The sequence below is a fragment of the Saccostrea cucullata genome, unplaced genomic scaffold, assembly GCF_032062105.1.
Source record: "Saccostrea cucullata isolate Sc308-1 unplaced genomic scaffold, CSIRO_AGI_Scuc_v1 ctg4863, whole genome shotgun sequence".
In the NCBI taxonomy this organism is placed as follows: Eukaryota; Metazoa; Mollusca; class Bivalvia; order Ostreida; family Ostreidae; genus Saccostrea; species Saccostrea cuccullata.
In genome coordinates this window covers 9,990-22,705 of record NW_026930675.1, presented here as the reverse complement: position 1 = coordinate 22,705, position 12,716 = coordinate 9,990, and the positions used below count along the sequence as shown (strand labels likewise).

Genomic DNA, 12,716 nt, shown 5'->3' with positions numbered 1-12,716 from the left:
CTTACATCAATATGTATCAGCATAATTATGAAGTTTGACAGTAAATTAGGAAAAAAATGAGGTCAAGGTCAAGGAAAGGCCAATGTCTCAAATTGATTAGCTCTCATCAGTATATCAACATGTGAAATTTGGTAACACCATCTTGAATGGTATGTTTAAAATTGAGCTAAACACTTATTTAAAAAAAGTGAGGTCAAGGTCAAAAAATGATGATGCAGTTGCATAGCTCTCATCAATATCTATCAGCATATGAAGCTTGATGAAAATATCTTGGTGGTGGATAGTTTCTTCGAAACTGAGCTTTGAACTGAGCTAAACGCAAAGGGTGACGGAAGGACAGACGGAAGGACGGAAGACGGACATGACAAACACTATATGCCCCGGCCATATTCATGGCGGGGCATAATAAAAGTAAAACTTTAACAGAAAGATCATTACATTAAAACAGAGTGTATTCAAGAACGTCTTGAAACAGGTAATGCACATGTCAAAATACAAGATAATCTTATGTTTAAAAGTTAGGACAATATCCAGTTTAGCTTGGACTTTCAGTAAGGCGTGGCATTCTCAACGTTACATAATTAGCTTCTGAAATTTACACATCTTTCCTTCATTGTTGAAATATATATACATGCGATAGAAATTCGGGCAAATGCAAATTAGTGTATGGAATAACCAATAACTTTGTCTCGTCCGGCAAAGAGGTGGAGCTTAAGTGGTCTCATCGTTGTCAACAACAATATTTAAAGTTCCTGATATTATTAATTTCTAAACCAATGAGAATCTATTCGCCATTTGACAGATGCTAATTACGCAGCGCCGAGAATGCCACACCTTACTGAAAGTCCAAACTTACCTGCAAATGGGTCTATCAGCATTGAATGATAATTTTTTTTTAATTGGCCAAACTTCAAGGTCAGGGGATCAAAAACAAGTTGACTTGGGTTACAATATGGAGTAAAAAAACATAGTATATTTGGAAATGTCTTTCCACAGGTGATATATGTGAACAATGAAATCATAATCTCTTCTCTTTCAACATTACTTTTACAGTTAACACTACATGTAGTATGTTAAGATTTTTAAAGTACAAAATTCAAGATCAAGGTCATGGATCATTGGAGATCATGGTATACACGTATTTAGAAAGGTCTTGTTACAAGTAAATAAATGTAAATGTGTACTACAAAAAGTTATGACTAAGGTTAAAGATTTTGTGTCACACAGGTTGACAGGCAGACATCAAACTGAAATCTGACAAAATGAGATTTAGTGTCCTCTTGCTGTTGCCAAAGTGGGGGGACTATTAAATTATATAATAGATGTTTAGAGTTATCAACTGCTTAGAGTTCTGCTTGTTTTTGATGGGTAGTGGTCAGAGTTTGACTTCACAGAAATACACGTCATCGTAAGTATTCGTGGTTCCGTGAAATCCATTATCTTTGTTGAAAGCCAGGAGGTCATCCTTTAGAGGGTGATTAGGGGCCCACCGGAAGTACGTAATCGGTGTGCCGTCGTTGTATTCCCATTGGCCGCCGACGTAGCTGCCTTGTATCCAATAGAACGTTTCCGTTATCGAGTTGGTGCCTGCATTAAAAAAAAATTAGTGGTTACAGGTTAATATATAATTAAAAGAAAAATAAATATATCTTTTATAAGAGGAATAAGAATCGTGTTTCAAAAGTTACTTAAATTGTTATAGACACTTAATTTATGCACAAAATGGTCTGTTTAAGGTATACCTTTACTCAGATGACTAAAAATTCCACTGATAAGAACGAAAAACCACCTATTGCACATTGTACACCTATGATTCTTATGTTAAATTTCATTTTCAAATAACTAGGTCAATACCTATTTTCATGCCAGTGGCCCCTGAGTTTTCTCGATATTTTTTCACACTATGACCATTTTTTTCTTCACTCACAAAATATTACAATATATATATTATAGCAATGGAACAGCATTGCTTCTTATAAAGAAATTATTAGAGTTTGGGCCATAAACGTGATAGTTATGACAGTCCTAATTTCCTCTGTCATATTTATATTTTTTCCCCATTTTTAATCGAATATTACAAAAATCTGACTGATAAGAACTGTATATTATTTATAGCACCAGGTTACTTTCATTACCCTTATTCTCTTGGTATTAATATTATATTGGGTCAATGATCAAATTATTGAGATATGTTGTCTGGAATGCTTTTTGTACATATTTTTGAATTTCTTTATTTCATTGAATTCAATTAATTGAAATAATTTATGTTTAACGCATAAAATATTTGCAAAATGATGTCTTAAAATAGATGTAACCTTTACTTTGTGATTAATATTGCAACAAATAAAAATTTTATCAAAAAATGAAAAATGAAAAATTTAGTTCGAATTTCCTCTGCAATACCATACATTGACTTTTGTTCCTGTATATTTTCTTCAAATAATAAAATATCAAATTTTAAAATTAATATTGAGATGAAACTTGGTTATTTTATCCATTTAGAACAATTTTTGATTTGACATATTATACTTTATAAAATTTTCTTTCTGATTTCTGAAACCTGAGTAAACGTCATCCTTAATTACACATTATTAATCAAGGTTTATATTCATTTTAGACAATGTGAATCTTTTGTTGTTTGTTTGTTTTCTGTTTTAACATATTAAATATATATTTCCCAGTCCATAAATATTTCCCATGGTCATTCCTGCCTGCATGCCCTCAGTGATATAGCTGAATGGTTTTCTGGCAATTATTCTTTGTTCATAAATATATTTTGTCTTTTTATCTTAACACTTTCATGTGTTCATTGAAATGTGTTAATTAGCGCTCGAGTCTTAAAACAATTATAAATAACTGCACTGTAAGAATTCACAGAAAGATCATTTTGTAGAGCATGGCATGCAAATAAATCTTCTCTAGAAAAAAAAAATTTCCAATTTTCTTGATAACTTCAATATCGTTATTTTTTATCTCTTTTGGGATTACGTCGATGCCTCATTTGAATCTACAGGATGCGCTCCAGGTTTTATTTAAGTCTCCTCAATTTCTAAATTTTCGTGACAATTAGTTCGAAATATCTGACCTTTTCCAGGTATAAATTTTTTTAACGGTTTTGATATTTTACTTGCCAGGAAAACCGCGGCACGTAAAATATCAAAATCGTAAAAAGGTCTGCTAAACGTCAGATATTTCGGACTAGCGTCGATGGAAGATCTAATTTTGATTAAACGGACTTACTTATGTATGACAGAATTTCGTTGTCTTTATCAGCATTGTCAATTATGACGAGTTCCGCCCCCTCGCTGGCACAGGAGGACTCGGCATCCACGCGGCTCTTTCTTGTCCCGAAATATTTGTAGCAGAAAACAAGTCCAAGTTTGCAAGTGTAACCTGAAGGGCAAGATGTGCCTGAAAAGAAAATGATATTATTACAAGATCTAATTCGTGAAACACTGCTTCCCCTATATGACAGCATAATGCAACTGTAAGGTTAAAGTTCAACTCGAAGATCAAGCGATCAAAAATGTTGTTTTCCAAAGAAAGGAGTATCAATTAATATAAAGGTCTGTGAAATATGTAAGCCAAAGAAACAACCGTTTCAAAAGTTGTGACCAAGGTTAAATCTTTTTTTTTTTAAAGTGGGTCAGACTAAAAGGTCAATGACAAAGGGTCAATATCAATAATACCCAAGCAAAGTACATGGCCAGCCGAGGCACTTGATGTTTTATTTAACCTTTCTCCATATTGATAAACTTGTAATAACGTTAGGGGTATTCGGTCAAAACCTCTTACGTCACATTATTGTGACGTTTTTTTCCCTGACAAAATGAGCAACCCCTATCTCACCCCGCCCCGCCCCGTTACAATAAGCAGTTTTTAAACCAATTTCATCTTTGGCATATCAACATTTTTTCGCTGTTCCCCTGAAAAACGATGCTACGCCCTCAAACTCCCACCTCCTTGAAAAACGATGCTACGTGCTTGTCTAGGGCGCTGTTTCACACGGAGGTGTAAAGATGATAAAATCGATTGAAAAGCAATCTAATCCAAAGGCTGAAACTTAGATAATGTTGATTTTATACATTGAAGTATTGTTCTCTGAAAGCCATGAATGTGGTGTTACGAAATCTAAATAATCTAAAAGGATTTAAACTACAAGTAAAAGTAATAAAAACGTATTATCATTTACAGAACATTTTATTCCTGTCTTGGTTTTTGTCTTTGGTGCTAATTCAGCCATTTGAAACCTTAACAGCAAATGCTGTTCAGGCTTCTTGTAAATGTCAAATGAATTTTTATGTTAATGAAAAAGACGCGTGTATTTACTTCATTTGTATTAATTTAGATTATAGAAATAGAACTTTCGGCAGATTCTCAGAGCTGAGAGCAACTATATACATCGAATTTACAATTATGAATATTAACGGAGATTTTGTTAAATGGAAAAATAAATTTTATCTTTCAAACTATTATCTTTAAGATTGCATTTACTTAATTAATTTAATCAGTTTATATGGATTTGTTATGAAGACTTTTTTGTTAATCACCAATCGTCTATTTGTGTTGGGGGTGGGGGATGGCAGGGGAGAGAGACGCAAGCAGAGCATGACCTTTATCTTTGGGCACAATGAATAATTTCTGATTAAATGACTGCATTTCATGCATTTAGAGAACTATATGCATTTAGAGAATTACTTGCTAAATGCTAATGGTGCAAAATGAGTATGTGAATTAATTAATTAATACTAATATAGTAACATCAAGGCAGATTGCAAGACCCCTTTTACTTATCTCCGGAAATCAAATTCTAATACACCTTTTGAATGTGAAACTTTTTAAAGTTTGAAATTTCCAAAAAAAAAAATTACACGAAGGTTGTGGCACGGTGCTGGCTATGGTAGTGGTTGTAGTTGTTGTCGTAACAGTGGTGGTAGGTGGTTCCGTTGACATGTGAGCCACACTGGTGGTAAGTTGTTCCGTTGTGTGAGCCACACTGGTGGTGGTTGGTAGGACAGTGGTGAGTGGTAATGTCACTGGCTCTGTGATCGTTGAATAAGCTGTAAAAAGTGTAATAGTTTTAAGTATAGTTTTACAAAACGTTGCTGATGAATTGTTGTGACGTATAGCATCGTTTTTTGAAAGTGAGAAAGGGGGGGGGGGTCAACTTACCTGAAAAAAAAATTGTCAAAACACAAAAATCCTATTTCGTGGTGGGGGAGTGAGTCCAAGTTCCTTCAGTACCTTTTTTTCACTCAGACATACTACATGTACTTCACCCTTATTCAGTTAAGAAACAAAGGGGGGGCAACCGGACTTTCAATGAAGATCTTCAACAGAAAAAAAAAAACTCACGTCTAGAACAAAGGGTAGGACAGGCACCCCCCATCCCCATCCCGATACTACGTGCCTGAATTGAGAAAATTGGATCGTGTATAGAAATAGCTGAAACACAGCATTGGTATCTGCAGCTATGTACAGTGTTTGATCCATTGGGCGAATTTTTTCATATGATATCCCTGATTCCCATAGCCGATACAACCACGGCTGATTTTATGGGTGAGCAGTTGAGTACTGTGATTTAAATAGCTGATGTTGAGAAACTGAAGTTATTTACATAATTAATTAAATTACACTGTTGTTAAGATATAATGGCAAATATGTTTCGAGAGATTAATGACATCCAGTCAACATTCAATAATTTTTGGAGGTATTTAGCAATGATTTTTCTGGCTGTATAAGATGGCATAAAGTTTTAATCCAGTTCAAACCTAAATACATGTTCTGTGCTTTCCATTCTTTTTTTTACATTCTCAATTTTCTCAATGGTGAAAGTTTGTTCCATTTGCCAAAACGGAAAGGGAAAATTGAGATATATATAGCTTTATTTACTAGTATTTGAGCTCGACTTGCAGGAATTTTCGCTCCCCATTAACAAGAGGAAAATCTACCTTAAAATGTACGTTTTTGATACGGATTTTAAAAAAGTTACAAATCGTAAAAATTGTAAAACTCCTTTTTTCTGTAAAATTCAGAAGACTACGAATCAAGGGGAGTCGTGACGCATCATTCAGTCAAAAACAATTTTAAAATGGTTTTTTAGCCAAATGTATTATATGTCTGTCAGTCGTGTTGTTCACCTGGTTAGGAATAAGATCTCTTTTTTATGCCCCCGTAAACGAAGTTTCGGGGGTATATAGTTTTTGTCGTGTCCGTCCGTCTGTCTGTCTGTCTCTCTGTCTGTCTAGCTGTCTCTCTGTCTGTTTGTCCGCAAAAAAATTTAACCTTGCCCATAATTTTTGATCTAGTGGAGCTATGACTTTCATATTTCACATGTGTATTCCTTGTGACAAGACCTTTCATTGGGTACCACCAAATTTGACCTTTTGACCTCTTGACCCACTTTTACACAAAAATTCCAAACTTTTACTTTGGTCATATCTTTTGAATAGTAGATACCAGGACTTTTATACTTCATATATGTATTTTTTTGTGGCAAGACCTTTCATTGAGTACCAACAACTTTGACCGTTTGACCTTAGAGATTAGAGATTTATGTACTTATAAAAAAAACTTTAACCTTGACCATAACTTTTGAACGGTAAAGGATAGGGCTTTTATACTTCCATGTAAAAGAACATTTTCATTTGATACCAATAAGTTTGACCCTTTGACCTTGACCTTAGAGTTTGACCTACTTTTGAATTACAATCTTGACCATAATTTTTCAAGGGTTAGGACTAGGGCTTTCATACTTCATATTTTTAACCTTTCATTTGATATCAAGAACCTTGACCCTTTGACCTTGACCTTGGAGTTTGACCCATATTTACACAAAAATCAAAAATTTTACTTTGGCCCTTATTTTTAAACGGTAGATACTAGGACTTTCATATTCCAATTCCTTGGGGCAATACCTTTCATTGAAACCAACAATTTGGACCTTTTGACCATGACCTTGGAGATTTATGTACATGTACTTACGAAAAAACTTTAACCTTGGCCATAACTTTTGAACGGTAAGGGCTAGGGCTTTCATACTTCACATATTTAATACTTGTGAAAAGACCTTTCATTGGCTATCAACAACTTTGACCCTTTGACCTTGACCTTGGCGTTTGCTTGGCCATAACTTTTGAACGGTAAGGACCAGTGCTTTCATACTTCCCATATGTAATCTTTGAGACAAGGTCTTTCTTTAGAAACAAACAACCTTGACCCCGGGGTTTGTCTTACCTTTAAAAACGTTAAGCTTGGTCATATCCTTTGAACAGATGGTGCTAGGGTTTTATATTTCGCATTTGTATTTCTTGTGAAAAGGCCTTACTTTAGGTACCAACATATTTGAGAAATGCATTTTAGAAAGCTTAATCTTCGCTATGGGGGCATCAGTGTTTCACACACACATCTTGTTTTACTTAGAGATGCATGCACATGTACATTAATTTCTCTTCTTCAAGAATATAAAAATATTGATTTAATATTATCCTCATTGAATGGAGTTTTCGAGTCATGGTCCCTGTGGCTAAGTTTGGGGCTACAAATTGTGGTCAATTCCCTTTACTTGGATAAAGAAGTGATTTTCTCAAATCATGGCCTATGGGGCTAGGGTGGTGCCATAAATCTCTACGAAAGGTTTTTTTTTTTAAATTGTAAAACACATAGCTTTAATTAATAGCAATTAGTTTCTTGATAAGTTAATATATTTATGTCGAGATTCACAGTGATCAAACTCAAAAGTCCTCAGAAACAGTACAGATCGGGAGCATAACAAACACAGACCTCTGTAAAGACGTAAGAGGTCGGATCAGGTGCCATTGAGGAGTAAACATCCCAATGCCTCCTGAGTGGGTCCAAATTATCAATACATTATAATAAATGGAATTGTTGAAATTGTGGATTTAATTTGGAGAACATTTAATATGTTTCATTTATCTAAAATTTGTCAGGGAGTGATGTGATTTAAAAGCCTCTTTTTGCCTGACATAGACTTTTTGTAGAATAACATTGCCATGGGCCAGGTTCTTGAAACACTTCTGTATTTTCCGATAGCATCTGATTTATTGATCAGACGCAGATATTGCAATTCAAATAATTGTCCTTGACTCTTGTTCAAGGTCATAAAACAACCTCTGATCATGGCAAATTCTGTGCCAAGACTGAAGTATAAGCGTCATATTTCTTCATTACAGAGGGTATGGAACATATAAGAATTACACTTCCTGTCCATTTGACCTTGACCTGCCTTAAATGACCTTTGTGAAGATTATGACCTCTAATAATATACCTATTAACTTCTGTCGAAACATGGGGTCATTCTATGTTCTTTTCTCGTTATGTACCATAAGAAAAACGGACAAAGACGTGCAGAGCACCCTCTATACAGTCTTCGCCACGAATGATAAAAAAAAAACAAATATCCAAGAACAAAATACTGATACGATAATGTTGTTAATGTTGTGTACATCAGTGGAAATGTCTATTAATAGAGCATAGTTTATGTACATACTTGACTCACTTTATGAATACAAAACCAACACAATTTTCTTCCCCGGGGAAAATTAAAAACAATTTTCAATTCAAAGGGGGTGTAAATGCAAAAACAAGAGGAAATTTGGTCTTGATATTATGAAAAACAACAGTAAATGTCAGACATATTTCATAAGCTTTCTATAATCCGGGCCCTAGTAAAAATCAGCCTCCGGGAACGGGAATATTGCGGCGTTAGTGATCATTGTGTCGACATTAATACATCGTCACAGGCGAACATTAAAGTACAAAATCAGATGTAACCAATCATTTTAATTAATGTGTTACTTAACCTTGAAAAGCAAAACAATACCTAGATAAAAATTTAATTAGCAAGAGATTTTTACCTGCGTATTGTTATAACATTGGAGCGTAATGTCTTCAGCAAAATTTTGAATTTTTCAATTGAAATTTATATACAGTATGACATTCAAAATTTTGTAGAGGATAGTAAACTTTTATTTGTCATACTGGTTTTACACGTATACTTGCCATATTGCGTGCTGGATTAATCATAGTTCTTTCAGAGTATTTCTTTTATTCTTATGTCATTACACGACATATAGAAGAGTCTCAATGGTATAATTTCCAAACACGCGAGTTTCTTTAAATGTTGGTTGATGAAATATTAATTTACAATGCTTTTTAAAAAGTGTGAAGTGACAAAGGAGTTAATTAATTAAAAAAAAAAATCACATAAACTCCCTCTCCTCTTATGCAGCATTACTGTGGCCATAAACTGACTGTCGTCATGAGAAAAGGGCCCTTAAGGTCAAATTTTACAAATTAACTTTGTGGTAAACTTAACGACTTTTTATCTCGTTATTACGACTTTATGAAGTCGTAATTACGACTTTTTATCTCGTAATAACGACTTTTTAAAGTCGTAATAACGACTTTTTATCTCCTTTTTAACGATTTATTAAGTCGTAATAACGACTTTGTATCTCGTAATAACGACTTTTTATCTCGTTATTATGACTTTCTTAAGTCGTAATAACGACTTTTTATCTCGTTATTACGTAATTACGACTTTTTATCTCGTAATAACGACTTTTTATCTCGTTATAACGACTTTTTATCTCGTAATAACGACTTTTTATCTCGTAATAACGACTTTTTATCTCGTAATAACGACTTTTTAATTTTTTTTTTCATTTTCCATATTTGACCCTTCTAGGCTTTCGTAATATTTGAAATGAAAAATTAAAATTAATTTTCCCTCCCCTTTCTGCTAATTGAATACATGTTTTTTTCTATACAAAAAAAAAACAAACAAACAAAAAAAAAGAAATGGAAAACTAAATAAATACATTTAATATAAATAAATATTAATAATAATAATAATAATATAATATTGATAATACAAAAAATAAAATGAATAAGTAAATGAATTTTCTGCGTTATTGTTGAATGTATGCTTTTTGAAGAGAAGAAGGATATCACACACACTGCATGGCGTGTTCCTACTGATTTTGTTTTTCAGGTGACCGCCCCACTTTGGAACATACCGAAATGACGTAGATTTTAAAAATCATAACTACAAAAGCAAAAGAAGAAAAATAGTATACCTGTAATATTGTTGTAGGTCTTCCAACCAATTTCCAGAATTGTTGACGTTGTATCCGTGATTGTGACGTCATATCCACAACAGGTACCCATTTTTGAATTGAAAGAAAAACTTTGGCACATAAATAAGCCACACTGAATCCCGCAATGAATTTTTGAGTTTTTCTTCTCTGTAAAAATGATGTTGGAAATTCTGTGCTTGTCACGCATTACTGAAAGTTCCCGGTATAAGCTATCTCTTTCTGAAATTTTACAAAATCCAGGATAACACTCCAGGAAAAGAAAATAAACGCAACTTATAAGTGCAACAAACGTCATCCTTGCAAGGAACTGTTACTGGGTTATTAAGTAGACTGCATCACCTAATGCATGATGGTAAAATGGATTCTTGGTTAAGCAAAAACAAGATTCGTAAAAACTACTTTTACACATTGTCACAATCAATATTTAATTTTAATTGCATTTACATTATGTTTATGGTTTTTATTTTATTTACCCTTTACTGGACCTCTATACTTTTGTTACCTTATTGAACCTCAGTTAAGTTTTGCAGGTATTGGTCAGTTACGACCTATTGTATTTTGGGGTATTTAAATCGCTGCATAGCTGACCAGGTAACCAGGGTCCACGTTTTCATAGCTTTTAAATGGTTGACATACAGTCCAAGATGAGTGGCTAAATTTTTTCTTTCAACGGTAACCATTTCTCCAAAGGGGTAAGTTTGTTTTTTATTTCATATGTAAGTTTTTGAGTAATAAATTTAAAACGTAAAACTATTTAAGAACTTGAGTTAATTAATGTTTTTGTTACTATTTACGTATACAGGTTTTGCTGGGTAGAGTTACTCATGCGTTTATTGTTCTATTTTTGTGCAATGTACTGAGTTATATACGCACGTAGGCTATTTTGTTTTGCCGCTTATAAAGTCGGTGTTGTGGGTTTAATAGTTAAAACCACTTTTGTTAAGATGTTGTGTATTCTTAACGTTTTTCTTATTATAATAGTGTTCGGTTAAAATTACCGGGACTGATTGTATGGTGTGCCATAAGTGCAATTGTAGTCAATGGTGACTTGAGTTTTCCTTTTGTATACGTGGCTTGTGACTTAAAAAAATGTTATTTAATTCAAAGGTTCCTGATGTTATCCAATGTTAATCTATCCATGTGTGTGTTGGCAATGAACTTACCAGACCGGGATACCCACTGGGAGCCAGTTGGCGGGAGTCCGTCGTGAAACGGGTCGTGTCTGGATAGACGTGGTTTAGAGTCAACGATATTGAGGATTAATAGAGACTTTAATTTCTGTGTATTGTAAATAATAGCTGTAAAAATATGTTGTAAATATTGTTTTTATTGATTTTATTTATAGATAAAAAAAAATTGTAAATAGAAAAAAAAATCTTGTTATATCTGACTGGACAGAGCACGACGGCTGTCGTGACAAATTGGTGTCAGAAGTGGGATTAGTCTGTTCAGTCAGGAGTATTTTTGTATATTACACTTATGTTTTTTTTTCTTTAATCATTTTTGTTGTATTTTGCAGTCAAAGAGTTTGTAGATTTTTGACAGTCTCAGGGTGTGAGTACTTGGTTTATTGATGGAGCCCCAAATGGAGAAAGCTAGGTTACCGTTGCTTTGTTTCGTATGAATTGAGTTTGTATACTTAATTTATCTGTTGAGATACTAGTATACACATTTTTGAGAAAGATTTTTCACATTTCATTTTTGTTTTGAAAATCAATGTTGTTTTACTGGATTGTAGTAATATTTTTCATATTTAGTCAGTTAGTGTTAAGTTTTATTACAATGTCGACATTGAAAGAACTTGCAGAATATGGACAGAGTCTGAACTTGACTGGTGCGGACTTGCAGCAGTTTATACAGCAACAACAGGCACATCAGCGTGAGCTACGAGCGGCGGAAAGGGAGAAAGAGAAGCAGGACAGGGAGTATCATCTCAGTAGAGAAGCACTTGAAATTGAGAAACTCAAACTACAGGAAAAGAAAGGTATGGAAGAGATTGAGAGTAAATTCATGCAAACTATTCAAACCTTAGAGCAAAAGTTAGCTGTAAAGGAGTCAGAAACGAAATCAGAAAATCCTAGTAATGCAAAGTTTCCAAAAATGCCTGTATTCGATGAAGTTAAGGATGATATTGATTCTTATTTGAGACGTTTTGAAAGGTACGCTGCAGCACAGAAATGGAAGTTTGACAGTTGGGCTGTTAACTTGAGCGCACTACTCAGAGGTCGTGCACTGGATGTATATGCACTGTTGCCGCAGGAGAAAGCGTTGGACTATGATGCTTTGAAGACGGCGTTACTAAAAAGGTTTGAAAAGACGGAGGATGGATTTCGTCAAAAGTTCCGTAAGAGCAGACCTGAGGTAGGGGAAACTTTTTCACAGTTTGTTGTTCGTCTCGGTAGTTATCTCGATAGGTGGATTGAACTTGGTCGAGTTAACAAGACTTTTGATGGCCTCTACGATATGATACTCAGAGATCAGTTTCTGTTCATGTGTAACAAAGAATTGACATTGTTTTTGAAAGAACGCATACCGAAAAACATCAGAGAAATGTGTGATTTAGCAGATCAGTTTAGAGAGGCAAGGCATGTTAAC

At 34.0% G+C, this 12,716-nt stretch overlaps 1 protein-coding gene across 1 annotated transcript; it reads right to left on the bottom strand.

Annotated features, from left to right (window-relative positions):
* Positions 1 to 1,184: 1,184 nt before the first annotated feature.
* LOC134229577 (C-type lectin domain family 4 member M-like) lies at positions 1,185 to 10,524 on the bottom strand. The gene is made up of 4 exons (XM_062711329.1): positions 10,101 to 10,524; positions 4,872 to 5,060; positions 3,241 to 3,411; positions 1,185 to 1,587 (listed from the first exon to the last, which is right to left on the bottom strand). Exons 1-4 carry the CDS (start codon positions 10,414 to 10,416, stop codon positions 1,376 to 1,378), a joined length of 888 nt encoding a protein of 295 aa, XP_062567313.1. The 5' UTR covers positions 10,417 to 10,524; the 3' UTR covers positions 1,185 to 1,375.
* Positions 10,525 to 12,716: the final 2,192 nt, after the last annotated feature.